General features: G+C 41.5%; 1 protein-coding gene across 1 annotated transcript in view; it reads right to left on the bottom strand.

Moving 5' to 3' along the window:
• The window catches only part of UBR5 (ubiquitin protein ligase E3 component n-recognin 5), a 143,101-nt gene that overhangs the window by 77,814 nt on the left and 48,271 nt on the right, over window positions 1–17,016 (bottom strand). Inside the window, exons 10-13 of the mRNA XM_054017496.1 lie at window positions 11,728–11,844; window positions 11,531–11,641; window positions 10,621–10,775; window positions 6,650–6,767 (exon numbers count right to left, since the gene is read on the bottom strand). Coding sequence (XP_053873471.1) covers window positions 6,650–6,767; window positions 10,621–10,775; window positions 11,531–11,641; window positions 11,728–11,844 — 501 coding nt within the window. The remainder of the gene's footprint in view (window positions 1–6,649; window positions 6,768–10,620; window positions 10,776–11,530; window positions 11,642–11,727; window positions 11,845–17,016) is intronic.

Below are 17,016 nucleotides of genomic sequence, written 5' to 3'. Positions count from 1 at the left end.
TCTAGGGAATGCAACCTACACTCCTCCTCCTGACTTATGCTGCTTTGGAAAAAAAGCAGGTAAGTAAATGTTCTGGCCTGTATGAAACGGAGATCACCTCAGGCAGGAAAGCCGGGTGTGGCTGCAGCTGGACCTTATCTTTGTAAAACCCATATAGGGCGGTTCTGAGGTAAGAGCCCTAATCTCAGAGACCAGGCAGGCAGATGTTACTGCAACCAACAACGTGACTTTCCAGAAAAGGAAGAGGAGAGAGCAGGAAGCCAGAGGCTCGAAGGGGGTTCCCATGAGCCACAACAGCACATGATTCAGGTCCCACAGAGGGACCGAGTCCCTGACGTGCGGGTAGAGGTGCTCAAGGCCCTTGAGGAACCTGGTAGTCATGTCCTGGGTGAAAACTGACCTACCCTCGAGGGGCAGATGGAAGGCTGAGAGAGCAGCTAAGTGGACCTTGATAGTTGAAAGGGACAGGCCTTGGAGCTTGAGATAAATAATAATAAAAAAAAAAATGGAGATATCCCATCTCCTAGAACTGGAAGGGACCTTGAAAGGTCATCGAGTCCAGCTCCCTGCCTTCACTAGCAGGACCAAGTACTGATTTTGCCCCAGATCCCTAAGCCAGGTAGGTCGCTCTGGTGGAGGGCTTTCTGCTGCCCAACAGGAACTGCTGGACACCAGCCAATCACTTCTGCTCCTCTGCATTTAACCATGCAGCAGCCAAGACGTAAGGTGCAGCGCCACCAGGTTCGGATGCAGAAGACTGCCATGGTTTTGTGACAGCAGATCCAACCGGAGCGGTAGCTTTAACTGAGCAGCCACCAAGAAGTCCAATAGCATGCCAAACCAGCATTGGTGCTACGAGGATTACTTTCGCCCTGTCCTAATTGATCTTCATGAGGACTCTGTGGATCAATGGAACTAGGGGGAAGGTGTACATTAGAGCCACCTCAACCACGGGCACAGGAAAGTGTCTGACAGGAAGCCTCTGTCGAGCCCCCAAAAGGAGCAGAAAATGTGGAATTTCCTATTGTGCCTGGACGCAAACAGATCCACCTGGGGAGTACTCCACCTCTGGAAGATGATGCTGACTACCTCTGGATGGAAAGGCCACACATGGGGAGACTAGAAGGTCCTGCTGAGGCGATCTGCCAAGGCATTCCTGGCCCCAGTGTGGTGTGTGGCTATGAGATGGATGTCATGTTGTACACAAGTCCCATAGCCTGAGGGCTTCCTGGCAAAGGGTAGATGAACGGGCTCCATCTTACTTATTGATATAGAACATAGCTGCTGCATTGTCCATCAGGACCTGGACCACCCTGCTCTTTAAGTGAGGTAGGAAGGCGTGGCAGGCCAAGCGGACTGCTCTGAGTTCCCTGACATTGATGTGTAGGGAACGATCAAGATGGGACCAATGACCTTGCATCCTGAGATTGCCCAGGTGGGCTCCCCATCTCAGGTCCGAAGCATCAGAGACGAGGGTAACCAACAGAGAGGGCCACGAACGGAACTCCCTCCAATGCCGATGCAGAATTTTTCCACCATGCAAGTGATAACAGGATGTATTCCAGGAACTTGACCACATGGTCTGTGCTGTCTCTGTTGGGAACACAGACTGAAGGCAGCCATGCCTGTAGCGGCCTGAGGTGGAGCCGTGCATGTCGGATCATGCAAGTACAGGCTACCATGTGGCCCAACAACTGCAGGCACACATGAACGGCGGTGAGAAGGTAGGCTTACACACACAAGATCAGGTCCGCCATGATCTGGAACCAGGTCTGAGGGAAGAAGGCCCTGGCCTGAACAGAGTTGAGGACTGCTCTGATGAACTCTAATCCGTGTGCTGGAACTAAGGTTGACTTTTTCTCATTTATTAACCACCGCAGGTCGTGATTGGTGGAGCAAACCAGATCGAGAGGACACTGCACCTGATTCCTGGGATGGGCCCTTTCTTAATTAACCAGTCGTCAAGGTATGGATAAATTTGCACACCTCAGTGCCTCAGGTAAGTAGCCACTGGCACTATTCACTTTGTAACACCCTTGGGGCTGACGAGAGACTGAAGGGCAGTGCGTGAATTGAAAATGGCAGTGGTCCAACACAAAACGGAGGAAATGCCTGTGCCTCGGGAAAATGGAAATATGAAAATACACATCCTTTAAGTCAAAGGCAGCGTACCTATCTCCCGGGTCCTCAAAATGCCTGCTTCTGGCTTCTTTGGCCTCTGAAAGAACCAGCCTGGGAAGAGGAATTGGAAAACCAAGGGTGCAGCCACTTAAACCATTTGTCTCTGTCCTTCTTCCTGTAGGAGCTGGACTGGGGGACATTCCAGGACCTCAATGGAGGAGGCGGGAGATGTAACAGCTTTCTAACCTACTGAGAGGTTTCCAGGCCCAAGGAACAGGAGTCTTTAAGGCCGTGGAGCTGTGCCTCAGTCAACTCCAAGAAGAGCCCTGCTCCCTCAAACAGGAGGTCCTGAAGGGTAGTCTGCATCTCCTGGGACAGGCCAGAGGATTGCAACCAGGAGCTGCAGCTCATGACCACCATAGAGGTAACTACCCAGGCCACCAACTCTCTAGTATCCCAGACCATCTGGAGAGCGTTTCTCGCCACCACCAAGGTGGCAAACTCCTGTGGAAGGCCCTCCTTGAACTTGCTGATGGAGTCCCACAGTTTGATATTGTACCTGCCTAGCAGGGCCCGATTGTTAGACATCCAAAATTGCAGGCTGGCTGTTGAATACATTTTCCTGCCAAATAGGTTCAGCCTCCTGGCATCTTTATTTTTCTGTGTGCTGCTCGCTTGGCCCTTTTGTTGATGGTGGACACAACCAGGGACTGCGCTGGAAAGTGGGTATACAAGTATTTGCCGGGACATAGTACTTCTTTTCCGCCTTCTCAGAGGAAGGTGGAACGGAAGAGGGGGTCTCCACAAAGACGTAACAATTTTCAGGACCCCTGGGTGGACGGGCAAAGGGACCCGGGCCGGGGTGGAGAAGAGTATGACATTAAAGAGGTCAGACTCCTCCTCTAGCTCCTTGACCTCCAAGTTCAGGTTGACCTCCAAGTCATCGGGTGGGCTGCTCGTTTTGCAAGGGGCCTGTCACCTTCATCCGGAGATGACGAAGACAACTGCATCACGGGGGAAGAGCGGCATCCCTTTGCTCATCTGGGGACAGACAGCTCCTTGGGCATCAGGGCTTGCTGTGTTGCCCCCACATTGGATTCGTCACTCTGCTCTGACTCCGGTGCCAGCTGTGCCAAAAGCAGTTTGTCTGAAGTGGCCTGGGAGGAACAGTGGGAGTACGAGACCAGTATAACAGGTACACCTCATGGGTTCCAATACTGGCAATGAGCAGGCCACTGCCCCTGCCGCAGGAGGCGCACCGATGGCGATTAGCCTTTTATCAGTGAGGAGCTGAACTCCCCTTCCGACTTGAACCATTGCCTTCCCGGTGACCAGGGTGGAGCTGTAGATGCCTGAGCCTGCAGACAGACCCTCATTGGCGACCAGTAAGGAGAGGATGAGGATCTGTGCCTATTGTAATTATGCAAAGTGTGGGCCATTAATGGTGGTTTGGAATCTTGATGGCTCCCATCAACCAGGACAATTGACTGTGGATGGCTCTGTTTGCAGGCAGGCCTTCCTGTGAGTCAGGCTGGAAGGAATGAAGGCTTGGGGTCTTACAGTGACATGTGATCATGTCACCTGAGCTGGAATCCATCTTTAACCTGGTGTTTTTCCATTGAGAAGGAGGGGTGAGAACCCAGAGGTACAAAGGATTCCCACCTTAGGCAAAAGTTATACAAGTGGGTGGAACAGAACAAAGGGGTCAGCCATCAAGAGAAATCCCCTAGCTACCACCTGAGCTGGATCAAGGGCTGTACCAGGGGAAAGGATTGTGCCCAGGACTAGGAAGTCATCCAGTCTGTGAAATAAACTTACTGAAACATCTCTGAGGGTGAGATTTTATCTGTATACAGTTTTATTACTATACTAGTCTTAGACTTGCATGTTTTATTTGATTTTGCTTAGTAATTCACTTGGTTCTGTCTGCTATTACTTGGAACCACTTTCTGTATTTAATAAAATCACTTTTTACTTATTAATTAACCCAGAGTATGTAAAAAACAAACAAAATCTACATTTGTAAGTTGTGCTTTCACAATAAATAGCTTGCACTGCGGTATTTGTATGAGGTGAACTGAAAAATACTATTTCCTTTATTGTTTTTACAGTGCAAATATTTAATAAAAATATAAAGTGAGCACTGTACACTTTGTATTCTGTATTGTAATTGAAATAAATATTTGAAAATGTAGAAAAATATCCAAAATATTTAAGAAATTTCAATTGGTATTCTATTGTTTAACAGTGCAATTAAAACGGCCATTAAACACAATTAATCTTTTTGAGTTAATCATGAGTTCACTGCAATTAATCAATAGCTCTAGTAAATAGATTGAGTTCCTTGTACCCATCACTATAAGACAGGTTTTCTAATCCTTTAATATCATTCACGTGACTTTTCTCTGAACCCTCTCCAATTTATCAACATCCTTCTTGAATTGTGGACCTCAACGCTGGACACTATTCCAGCAGTGGCAGCACCAGTAACAAACACAAAGGCATAACCATCTCTTTACTCCTACTCGAGAATCTCCAGTTTACACATCCAATGATCATATTTCCCCCTGTGGCCACAGCATTGCATTGGGTGCTCATGTTTAGTTAATTATCCATCATGACCCCCAAATCTTTTTCAGAACCGCTTCCCAGGCTAGAGTCCCAGATTCCATAAGTATGGCTTACATTCATTGTTCCTAGACATATGTTTACATTTAGCCACATTAAAACACATTACTTGTGCTCTGCTTACCAAACAATCCAAGCCTCTACCAGTGACCTGTCCACTCCCCGAATTTGTCTCATCTGCAAACTCTATCAATAATGATTTTGTGTTTTCTTCCAGATCATTGATGAAAATGTTAAATAGCATAGGGCCAAGAACTGATCCCTGTAGGACCCCCCCCCGAAACAGACATTCAATGATGATTTCCTATTTACAATTACATTTCGAGACCCAGAGTTTGCCAGTTTTTAAATCTATTCAACGTGTATGCCATGTTGATTTTGTACCCTTCTACTTTTTTAATCCACTTTTCTAAACAAAGTAGTAAAATCTATACAACCCCTTCACTGGATGTAGTTATACCGGTATAAAGATGCCTTATACTGGTATACCTTATTTGACACGTGATACTTTGGAAACACTGAATATTCAAAGGCTACTGCTAGGGCCCTACTAAATTCACGTCCGTGAAAAATGTGTCAGGGACCGTGAAAGCTGGTCTCCTCTGAGAAATGTGGCTATTGTAGAGGGTTCACAGAATTGCCATCCTTACTTCTGTGCTTCCTTCAGAGCTCGGTGTCTGCTGGGCTGCTCTGAAGGCAGCACCACCGCCAGCAGCAGTGCAGAATTAAGGATGGCAATACCACAACTCCATCCCCAACAATGACCTTCTGACCCCCTCAGAGCCTCCTTTTGGGTTGGGACCCCCACTGTTACAGCACCAGTAACTTTCAGATTTAAATATACGAAACCACAAAATTTAAGATCTTTTAAATCCTATGACCGTGAAATTTACCAAAATGGACCATGAATTTGGTAGGGCCTTATCTATTGCATTGAGATGTGACAGATGTTATGGGCACATGGAATACTCAAAAACAGCTGCATCAATTTTAAATGTTATTTGTATTCCTGACTCAACAGGTGAACTAAAGGGTTTTCTGCAAGAACTGAAGTCACTGAGGAATAATTGATGCTAATCCTCACCGGTGAAACAACAAGTAACAAGTCTGTGGAAGTTTCGTCCCCATCTCCCTCAAGGGAAGTAGCATATACTGGTTTGACCTGGTAAGAGGCCTGGGAGACAAAGAACTTGAAATGGTATAAAATATCAGCCATGAACAGAGGAGTCACTCACACTCAAACCAAGAACAAACATGAGACTGTGAACAAGAGAGGCAGGCCCTGCAGAAAAGGCCTAAAGTACATTAGTCCTATTAGGGTCCCTATGTGGGAGATTAACTGACCGGGCAGTCACCAGACATGCACATAAGATGTTTTCTTTGTAATGCTTTTATTCTGAATAAACAGCACTTTAGCACTTTTTATGAGAGCTGTCTGACCACCGGTTAACCCGGTCATTGTCCCTGAAACAGGACTGCAGGTGCTGAACTAAAGTCACACCTGATGAGATAATCACAATAAATTGCAGAAACTTGCAGCTTAAGTCCCCAGTCTGGGAAGAAAGGATCATGGGATCCCATCCTGCGACAGGTCTCAGGCCTCTATCCGTCACCTAAGTGGAGTGCCCTCAGGGATACCAGGAAGCGGTCAGAGGTGCAGTTAACTGGAAGTGTGACAGCTTGTTCCTCTAAATTTACTGGAATAAGCTATACCAGCATAACTGCATCGACACGTAGGGGATTGCAGCACTTTAACTATACCACTATAGTAAAAGTGATACAACTTTTGTGCACAGACAAGGCTTTAGTGTACATGGAGAATGGCGCCTGATATTCTTTGACAACTGTATCCCCCTCCCAAAACACTTAAGACAGCTCACTATACAGTGGTTGTACTTACCTGCGTGCCAACTGTGATATTTGGCATTGAAGAGATGCCAGCACTAGACTTGGGCTTTTTATTTTTTGCTCTGGCCTTTTCTAGCATCTTCTTCCTTTGGCTAAAAGGAACTACTCCCCTAAGGAAAGAAAACAAATTATTAAACCAAGAACTACAAAAGAAGTGTCTTGAGCTTCTCAAGTCTACAACTTAGGGCTTGTCTACATTGGCAAGTTTTGTTGCCAAAAACTGCCTTTTGGTGACAAAACAGCAAGAGCATACACACAACAATGGGATTTTTCTTATGAAAAACGCCCAGTTTTGTCGACAATAAACTTCCACCCCATGAGAGACTTTTGTCTTTTCCCCTCCCTTTATTGTCGACAAAGAGCCAGCGTAGACACTGCTGATTGTTTCGGTAACAGAAATTAGGGTGACCAGATGTCCCGATTTTATAGGGACAGTCCTGATATTTGGGTCTTTTTCTTCTATCGGTTCCTATTACCCCCCCACCCCCATCCCGATTTTTCACATTTGCTGTCTGGTCACCCTAACAGAACTGATTTCTGCCAGTATCCCACAATGCCTGCCCTGACTGCTCTGCTCAGTGTTTTGATCTCTGCTGCCCTGCAGGCACGTGCCCCTCCCCTTTCAAAGCTCCTGAAAGTATCTGTGTGCTGCTCCAGTTGGGGAACAAAGAGCAAATCATTGGAATGCTCCTGTTCTGCCCTGCACTAGGAACACAGCAGCAGGCAGACTGCTGCTGAAGGGGGAGTAGAACAGAGCTGCTATGATGCTGCTCTCCACAGCTGAGGGGGCTGTGAAAGAACTTGGAGAAAATCCCAAGATGTGGGGCGATCAGCTCTTCCTTCCCACAACACTGCATTGTGGGATACATACCCACGGTGCATTGCTCACCCTGTTGATGATGGTGTCCCCAATGTGGACATGATCTGTCAGAGGTAGCAAATACTCTTTGGCAATTTTTGTTTAGTTGACTTTTGGGTGTCAACATAAGTTCTGTCAACAAAACTTGGTAGTGTATAAACAAGCCCTTAAATGGAAGGCATGGTAAAACACAACTCTGCCAAAATCCCTCAGCAAAAGTGACATCTTGCTGTCCCATATTCACTCCACCTCACTCTCAAACACTTATATCAAAATGCTCACTTTACAAATCAATTTTTTTTAAACTGCCTGTACTGAAAACTCAACATGCTATTTAAAAATCTAAACTTTTTGTCCTGCTTTCTATACCACAATATAGAATATAGAATCAAACTCACTTTGAAATTCTGCTAAAGAAACAAGGAAGGAACACCACTTGCAGTGCCTTCAATGTTTAATGCAGATATAATTTGCACTATACAGAGATACATTCAGGAAAAAGGGGCCAATTTCAAGTCATCTGATCATAATGGCATTTTGGATCTAGCTCAACAAAAGAACAAGGTGAAGTTGTTTAAATATATTTTAAAATACTACATTGTCACACCAGCCTGACAACACAGCAGATGGAAGATGTGAAGCCATTCAAGAGATTGAGGATGAGAAGCAATTACAATATTCTCCCCACTGGAACTCTACGTAAACACCACAAGAGCTTTTTGTATATGGGTTTTTAGTGCTCTACTCTGTACTCAAAGCCAGGATCAGCTCTGGATAGTAGCAAGGATACATGCACCAAGGGTAAATCAGGTAACAAGTACAACTTGAAACAATTTTCTTGAAATGCAAAAACAATTAACTTGCAAATACCAACTCTCTTTGGCAATCAGTCCCTAAACATACTGAGGCTGTCCTCACCATGACTGGCAACAATTCCCAAAGCCCACAGCCTTTTCTTTACTGGAGAAAAGAGTGGTGTTGTGAGATTGTATTTTTTTTAAAGCACGGGTTAAACAACACTTTGTCCTGGTGTGGCCATGGCCTAAGTGTGATTTCCAAGTCATCATATTTTTTCCTCATCTAGATACTTTCTCCCACCCCTAAAGGAGTTAGGATTTTCATTTGAGTTGTAGCTGGATCAATTTAACACCCTTACCTTGATTTTAGCAAGTCAAGTTATAACCTTAGACTATAAAGCTAGAGGTGGTTAACTGTGTGTACACTCATACAAAGTGTGGTTTTCAAAGAGTTAAGCCAATTTTATTTAGATAATATGATTTACATAGAAGACACCTTTATACCATAGCCTAGCCACAGTATAAACAGCATGGGATGCTCTCTACCATGCCTGTCAGCAATTTCAATTTTTTTGGAAAAAGACTTATGATTAATAGACACTTATGACTCCATAATCAGATGACAAATACATGGTTATCAATATTCAAGTTAAACATACCTAAGTAGTGATTGGCCCTGCAGGATAATTAAATTTATAGTTAATTTTTCAATAGTATACCAAACAACCTCTTAAATACAATGGGCTGATTATTCAAAAAAGATAAGGCATGCAAAAGTTTACAGTATTCAGGTCCCCCCAAAGTTGTGGTTTACTGGTTGCCATGCTGAATGATGCTCTAGAATGAACTGTGTTCACGATGACATTACTAAACAGTTGGTTTTACACTCAAGAGAAAAAAAAAATCAGAAAAGTTGTGATTTCTACCACCGCTCTGCCCCAAATTTCAAAATTAGGAGTAAAACACTGTTTCCTCATATATTTGGCTGTGATTTTGTTCGGGGTATTTGCTAAAGATTGACCAGAAGCCAATCAGAAAGATATTTAGTATCTCAAACTTTCAGTGCTTGCAAATAATTGGTCAGTGAGTATTTAACCCCACTATAAAAAAAAGCTACTTGAGATCCCTGCCACTGTAAGCAAGTCTTGTTTAGATTTTGCATAACTCTTAAGTGAAGCACAGATAAAACAGGGTGGGCACTGATATGCATGTCAACTCATTGTAATTAGAAATGTATTTTCTTTTTTTATATGCTTGGAAAAATCATCAACTTCTACCTTTTTATGTCCAGAAAACTTGACATTTTAAAAACTCAATGAAGTTTTACAAATAGAAATGTTTTAACGATGTTTCAGCAATTTATGGGGGGTTATTTCATCCAATTTTTCAGCATGCATTTAAGCCAGCAATATAGTTTGTGAATCAAACTGACTAACATTCTAGCCACAGAGCACTACGGGAGAAAAAATGACACCATACACAGGTAAGTTTGTTTTCTATATTATTTGAAAAGGCCTGAAAGGTACAACATATATTAAAACTACTTTGTGAAACTATGTAACGCCGGGGGAAAACACTCAGCCAACAAGCATTTATTTTCCCTATAAGAACAACTCTATTATCTGGATCTGCAGATGACAACCCAACTTGACAAGACAATTTTCTTCATTATCTATATTGCACAGTCTCAGTCTAATGTCCTAAATTGTGTAGCTCTTAGTAAGGCTTTCATACTCTATGCAGTCAGTCATCAGAATCCAATGATGAAAGTATATCTTTATAGGCATGTCTAGAACCTGGACACCTCAGTCAGTGGCACCTCATTGTATTATATAACTGCTCCTCAGCTACAGTACAAAAGTGGTATCAGTTTTACAGCGTTCATTATGTTTCACAGCACCATTAGCAAAACCAGTCTATAATAATTTTTTTTTTAATCAACTTTTCTATCACTATCCTATCTGAATACTAATGAATTTAACGTCAAGGTATCACAGTATCCCATTTTACAAAATTAAAAAAAAAAGACAATTTCAATTACTTCCTCAAGGTCACACAGGAAGTTTGTGGCAGAGCCAGGAATAAAACCCAGATCTTTTTATTCCCACCGGGTCCAATGCTTTAGGTACAATATCTTTCCTCTTTTGTAATCAGAGTGTGCAATAATTCAAATACTTCCCTCAAGGATAGTATTCATGACAGAACTTCATCACTAGAACTATAACATGAAGTTTCTTTGCAGTGCATGTCATTATAATGGGTTTGCAGATACTTTTGGACTAATTATTCAATACCATATATACTTACCACCAGTATAAGTTGTTCTCTAGCTGAGCACAGGTATAAAGAGCGCAACAGTGTAATGAAACTATCCGTTCTCCCTGCAGCTCTGAGTATGTCTGTGCAGTATGTTCCAATTTAGAAGCTACAGAGCTTAAAGTTTCATCCACCCAGGTAGCAACCTAAAAGGAAGGGGAGGGGGAAAAAAAGCAACATTGCATCCTAAACAAACTCTTTACATTTTTCAGGATAATCAGTTTGGGGAAAGCATCAGCACCCCAACCTTCACTCCAGTTTTAGAACTGGCCCTTTAAAGTTTTGATCTATCTGGGTAATTTTCCCTTCCAGTTCTGGTCTCAGCCAGAAAATGAAAGTACCAAAACACTGAAGGGGTATTGCTGTCAAAGGATTTCATCAAATTTGGATATTTACCCAAACCGCATTTGAACTCTATACCTTTTGGGATTCATCTATTATTGGTCAAAACAAACTTACTGTTTTACTGTATTTGGAGCTCAAAAATCTTTAAATCCTTAATATTTTTTGCTACAACTCCAACTCCATTCCAGAATTAGGCCTCTCTAACCTTAGATTTCAGCGCAGCAATAAAAAATTAAGTTTTTGGCAATTTGATAAGATGGACAGCCTTTCATTGCTTAAGAGTCCCTGGAGGTTGGCACTACCTTTTAATCTTTGCTCACAGAAAGACCTCAGAATTGCTTTTGATTTAAATTGCTATAGTACAAAAGAAGACAATTATGAAAGCTGAACCCGTCAACAAAGATTATTCAATATGATCTTTATAATGAAATTAATTTATACTACTGACTTATAGCTGCAGACTTTGGTTTACTTATTCTTCATAGAGCAAAATAGCGGCTGAAAAACCCCCAGAAGTTTAATCATGAACACAACAACAAAGAAAAGAATCTCATACCTTGTTATTTTCTGTGGCTACAGTTGCTCTGATACTATTTGCAGAAAGGAGCACTATCTTTTCATTGGTTAACCCCAAAAACATTGCTCGTGGATGATGTAATGAAGGATTCTTTGAAAGCATAAAAGAGGTTATTATTTTATAAAAATTCATACATACAGAATTATTTTAACGATAGATTTAAGGATGTACAGTACCTGTGCATTTCTATAAGGCTCTGATTCACTCCATTTCCACTGATAAAGTTCCCCTTTACTGCTAACTGCCACAAGCTCAGAATACAGAGCTCCAATAGAAATAAACTTTGTTCCATCCTACAAATGAAAAAGATGAAGTCTAAAATGGCAGTGCTATAAACTAAAACCTTTTGAGTAACAGCAGATTTTAATAAACATAACAAATGTCAAGTTTGCAAAACAGAGCTTATAATGGCTACCGAAATTTTAATCAAGACATCTGTACTATTAGAGTTCCATTGAATTTAAAATTCAGTAGTAAAAAAATTATCTAATGTGTTGCCTGAAGCTGATCATGCTTTCAGAAACAAATAATGAAATATTCAAGACCTTTTATTCAGGAAGTTATTTTCCTTCAGTTCAGTAATATCACAACTTGCCAATCACATTCAAAAAAATTCAATTCACAGCCACAAAATATTTATGACAGTGTGGTTTTTGGCTTAAAGGCCTGGTCCCCACTAACCCCCCACTTTGGACTAAGGTACGCAAATTCAGCTACGTTAATAACGTAGCTGAATTCGAAGTACCTTAGTCCGAACTTACCGCGGGTCCAGACGCGGCAGGGAGGCTAAACCAGACGCGATAAATTGATCCCAGAACATCAATTGCCTGCCGCCGGACCCTCCGGTAAGTGTAGATGTACACAAAGATACAAAAGGAAGGATATTTAAATGTTACAGATAAATTCTGCCCCTAATAGGACACTTATCAGTTTGGAAAAGTCCCATGTCCATGTGGAAATTTTTGCACCCATTACTGTTATCAGTGACTACTAAAAATACCATAACCACAAGATTTGAGAAAAATATATTTGAAGTCTCTTTTACATTATACATTTGACAGCACCTTTGTGGACAGTCAATTACATTTTTGGTGATGGAAAGTGCCTTTCTTCACACCTTGCTGGAGTATGGTGATGAGTAACGGGAAGAGAGCTGAACGGACAAGTAGCAGGCAGATGTGCGTACACAGAAAAGGGGAGCTGGAAACAAGGCTGGGCATGAGCTCTTATCGCCTTTGAGTCTCTCACCCTTCTACAAGTTTGCCTGCATCTGTATTTATTTTTAAAGTTTTTTTTTTTAATTCAAAATATATCATTTAAAAGGGTGATCAAGAATAAATTAAAACCCACCCAAGTTGTCAGTGTTCCCTTAATTTTAAATTCTATTATTGTCTCAATACCACAACCCAGTATGTGCACCTTTACATACTATTACTTAAAGGTGCTGTTCTTATCCAGTTTAGCCCTATTTTCTTTAGTTTGCCAAGGCTCCCTCTTTTGGGACTGAAATTTTCATGTTCTGTCTCATCCCTGAGAATTTTTATTTGTATTTTAAGTTTAAGTTTCAGCAAAATGTGTTTGGCTATTTTAAAATTATACAAGCATGGCTAGGGAGGGAGGGAGGGAAAGGGGCCAAGATATCCTATCGTATTAATTTTTTGTTTGTTTGTTTGTTAAAAGTCAAAATATTTTAAGCAAGAAGACATCATACTTGACTTTTACATAGCTCAAGGTGTAAGGTTCAAGACATTAGAAGAAAGACATTCAGCAGTTTTAAAGTAATAGACATTTTAGGACTTGGATCCCGCAGTCAAAGCCACATGGGTAGACTTCTGTGTCCAAACAGATCCCCAGTGTCTTGAAAGAGAACTCCATGCAGGTAAAGAAGACCTGCCTATGCAGATCTGACTACAGGATCATGGCGTTAATTTGTCAACTTCATGCACAGGGTGCTAGAATTTAAAAAAACAGCAGTGGGATTTAAGACCTTTTCAGTTCAGGATAGTCTTCCAACTTTAAAATTAAGATTAATTTTCTTTGATTTAGCTTGTTTTGCAAAACTAAAGTTTTAAACATCAACCCAGGTTTTGGTTTGGGGTTTTTTGGGAGAGGGGGTTGGCATTTTGAAGACAGGTTGATTTTGTTATTAAATTGGTTCTGATGGTTTAACATTATAAAAGTTTTAAAATCAGTTCCTCAACTGGAAAATCAGTTCTTCCAAAAATTTTCAAGATGGAGCCATTTCTTAATGGGGCTATTTTAGCAGGCAAACTGAGTAGCTCAGATTTCTCTCTCTCTCTCTAAAGAATTTTCCCCACTCCCCAAAGAGCAAATACAACAACAAGGATGAGGGAGTCAGAGGTTAAGGCTGGACATTAAAACCATCACACTTCCCCTTTTTGCATATGCTTTAAAAGTTGCATCTTTATAGTATTATATACATTTATAAATACATAAATATAAATAAAAGTGCATTTCGCATGATGTAGACAATATGTATAGTAATATACTATTATGTAACACAGATTCAGCAGATAATCTGATTTTTTTTTCCATTATATGAAAAACCAAAAATTCTTCCAAAAGATCAGGTGGTTTCTTTCACTGGATACTGATTGAAAATCAACTGCCATGTTGTGAGTTCCTATATCCATTTAGGTTCTAGTAGTTCAAAAAGATTAGGTTTTTTTTTGCCCCCAGAACATTCAAGCACATTATATTGCCAGAGGAATTGTTTATAAACACGCAAGTGTATAAAATGAGCACTGAGCAACTCTTACCTTCATAACTCATCCTTAATTTTGTGCATTGTTCCTCAAATGAATGTTTTAAAATCCTTAGGGAATAAATGTCTAAAACGTGTTTTGTGATGTGCCCTTACACACACAGGAAACCATAAGTAACATGGTATAATAATGTCATTTATAAAATGTAGATGAAACATTTGTAAATATTGCAAGGTTTAAAGAGACCTTCAAGGTGTATATATATATACACTCTTTGGATTTAAACACTCATGCTGTGGCTAGAGAAGCCACCATATTATGTAGGTTAGACCCAGAACCAGACAAGAACAGAACTTTTAAATGTACCTATATTACTGGTAGTATATGTTTTTTAATTCATGCTTCCCAAAATGTTTATGGATAGTCTTCATTCATGTGAAACAAAAAACTGCAAGAGCTATTTATCTGATATCATTACAAAAATTGCTTAAAAAAAAAGATAGCAATCTATATGAAATTATAAATGTAACTATGAAATACAAACAGAGGCTCAAATATCCACTCCAAGATGACTCTGGATTAATGAAATATTACATGCTATGTTGACTTAAGATAAACTTCCTCAAAAATAGTAAATACGTTTCACCTTTTGTGATAATTGTATTAAAAACAAGACATTTACAATAGCTGAATGTGAAGTATTTACTAGAATATGCATATGACATGAGCAGTAAATGTTTTACTAGTTAAAGATTTATTTTACAAATTCATCTTATATAGCAATACCAAAATACGTTAAGGTATTATTCAGTAACAAATTTAACTAGGAAGTATACACATACAGCATTGTATGAGAGGATATAACATGAATTATAGTATTCTTTATACAGAAAAGAGCAACCCAAGAACAACTAGATAGATGGTGAGTTACTATCACTACTACTGAATGGCTACCAGAGTGCTACAGAGAAAAATAATTCCATTTACTGGAGGATTTGGGTATTCTGAAAGTTGCTTTTGCTCTGATTTGGAATGAAAACAGAAAACTGAAATTCTCTGCAAAATGGAAAGCCTTGGGGTCCCCAGCCCAGGGACAATCTGATCAGCTGGCTGCCCAGGAGCTGTGGACTCTCGACACCTGGGAGTCTGGACTGCCAAGGAGCCATAGCACTCAGGACTTCCATGCGCCTTGTCAGCCCACCTCTGAGCTCTAGAGGAGCAAGAAGCCTGGAAGCCTTGCTTCATGGTAACCCAACAGATGAGATTTAAAGGGGAGCCCTGGTTCCTCATCAGGCAGACTGCCGAGGAGCCATGTGAGTAAGCTGGCAGGAAAACAGGATTCCATTGGAATCCTGCTTGCGTCTTATAAAAAATGAATAGTCTCTAATTTAGATGAATTAGCATTCTCTGACTGAAACACATTCCACTGGCAAATTTCCAACAACCTCTGACAGCTACGAATTGGGTACACCTTATATTTATTACCCTGTCACCTTCACTCCCTATACCCCAGCCTGCTTGTTTGTCTCATCCATCTGTCATGTCATGTCTTTTATACTGCAAGCTCCCTGAGGGAGGGACTCAAGTTCATTAAAAGATTGGACAGCAAAACAGAATGGAACACCAATTTGTTGTGGCCTTCAGGTGCTACCACAATCTAAATGTAAGTAATAAAATAATAAATATTAGGCCTGTACGGAATCCCAGTGATTTTATATTATTTGCTAAATATGTTGTCTATATGAGCTACATGACTTTCTTCATCCTACTGTTAAGACAAGTCAGAGGGCCAAAAGCACTGATTTAACAATTCAGAGTTACATGTTTAGGTTGTACTTTAGAATTCCAAGCATGGGTTGAAATGCACTTATTCAAATGTGAACAGTTTTTCCAAGTATCCACACTGTTCAGCCTAAGTACCAGGATGGAGGAAGTGGTAGTCAAGGTCAGCAGATAGAGATGGAAAGTGACAAACCTCTGCAAGCTCTTTACCTTGCCCTGGCAAGAGGGAAAATAAACCTGAGAAGTGGGAAGCCCAAAAATAGATTAAAAGAACTGCTGGGCTAGGAAGACAGGAGAGAATGGGTAAAGGAAGAAGAAAGACTGAAATTGCAGACTGACACAGAGCTGTTGAATAGCCTGGAAGCAGCCAGTCGGCAGGAACACTCTCAACCTTGTGGAATCTAACGGGGCCTCAATTAACTCAATTTTTTGAGTGGGAGCCAAGGTTGACTTTGCGGTGTTTAAAATGAGTCCCAGACAGTCGACCAAATGCAACATGGTGTTGATGTGGGTGAAAAGCGCCTCTCTGGAGCCACCTTCAGCAACCACTAGTAAAATGTCCAACTGTTTGTGCGGGTTCTCTTGGAGGAACTCTGCTTGGATGCCCATGGATGCAGCTACGTGACATAAAAGATAAAAGAATAGGACTATGAACCAGGCAGCACAGCATCATCCGGCTATGAGGACGAAGGTCTTGGGTGAGGCAAAACCGTCTCCTCCCTCCTCCCCCCCCGAAAAAGTACCCAGGAGGGAAGACTGCCAGTTCTGCAGGAAGGAAGACCAGTGATGCCAGGGCTTGTGGTTGAGCTGAAACCTCCACCATCAACCTATCAGGTGACTTTGGCGTCAAAACAGAACAAAGAGCAGTACAAAGGTTGGGCACTGGTGACCAGTAAGGGCTGGGCCACGGACCTCCATCCCAGCCACGAGGCACACACCAATTGTGGGAGACACAGT

Source organism: Malaclemys terrapin, chromosome 2 (genome assembly GCF_027887155.1).
Source record: "Malaclemys terrapin pileata isolate rMalTer1 chromosome 2, rMalTer1.hap1, whole genome shotgun sequence".
NCBI classification, from domain to species: Eukaryota; Metazoa; Chordata; order Testudines; family Emydidae; genus Malaclemys; species Malaclemys terrapin.
This window is presented reverse-complemented; position numbering and strand designations above follow the sequence as displayed.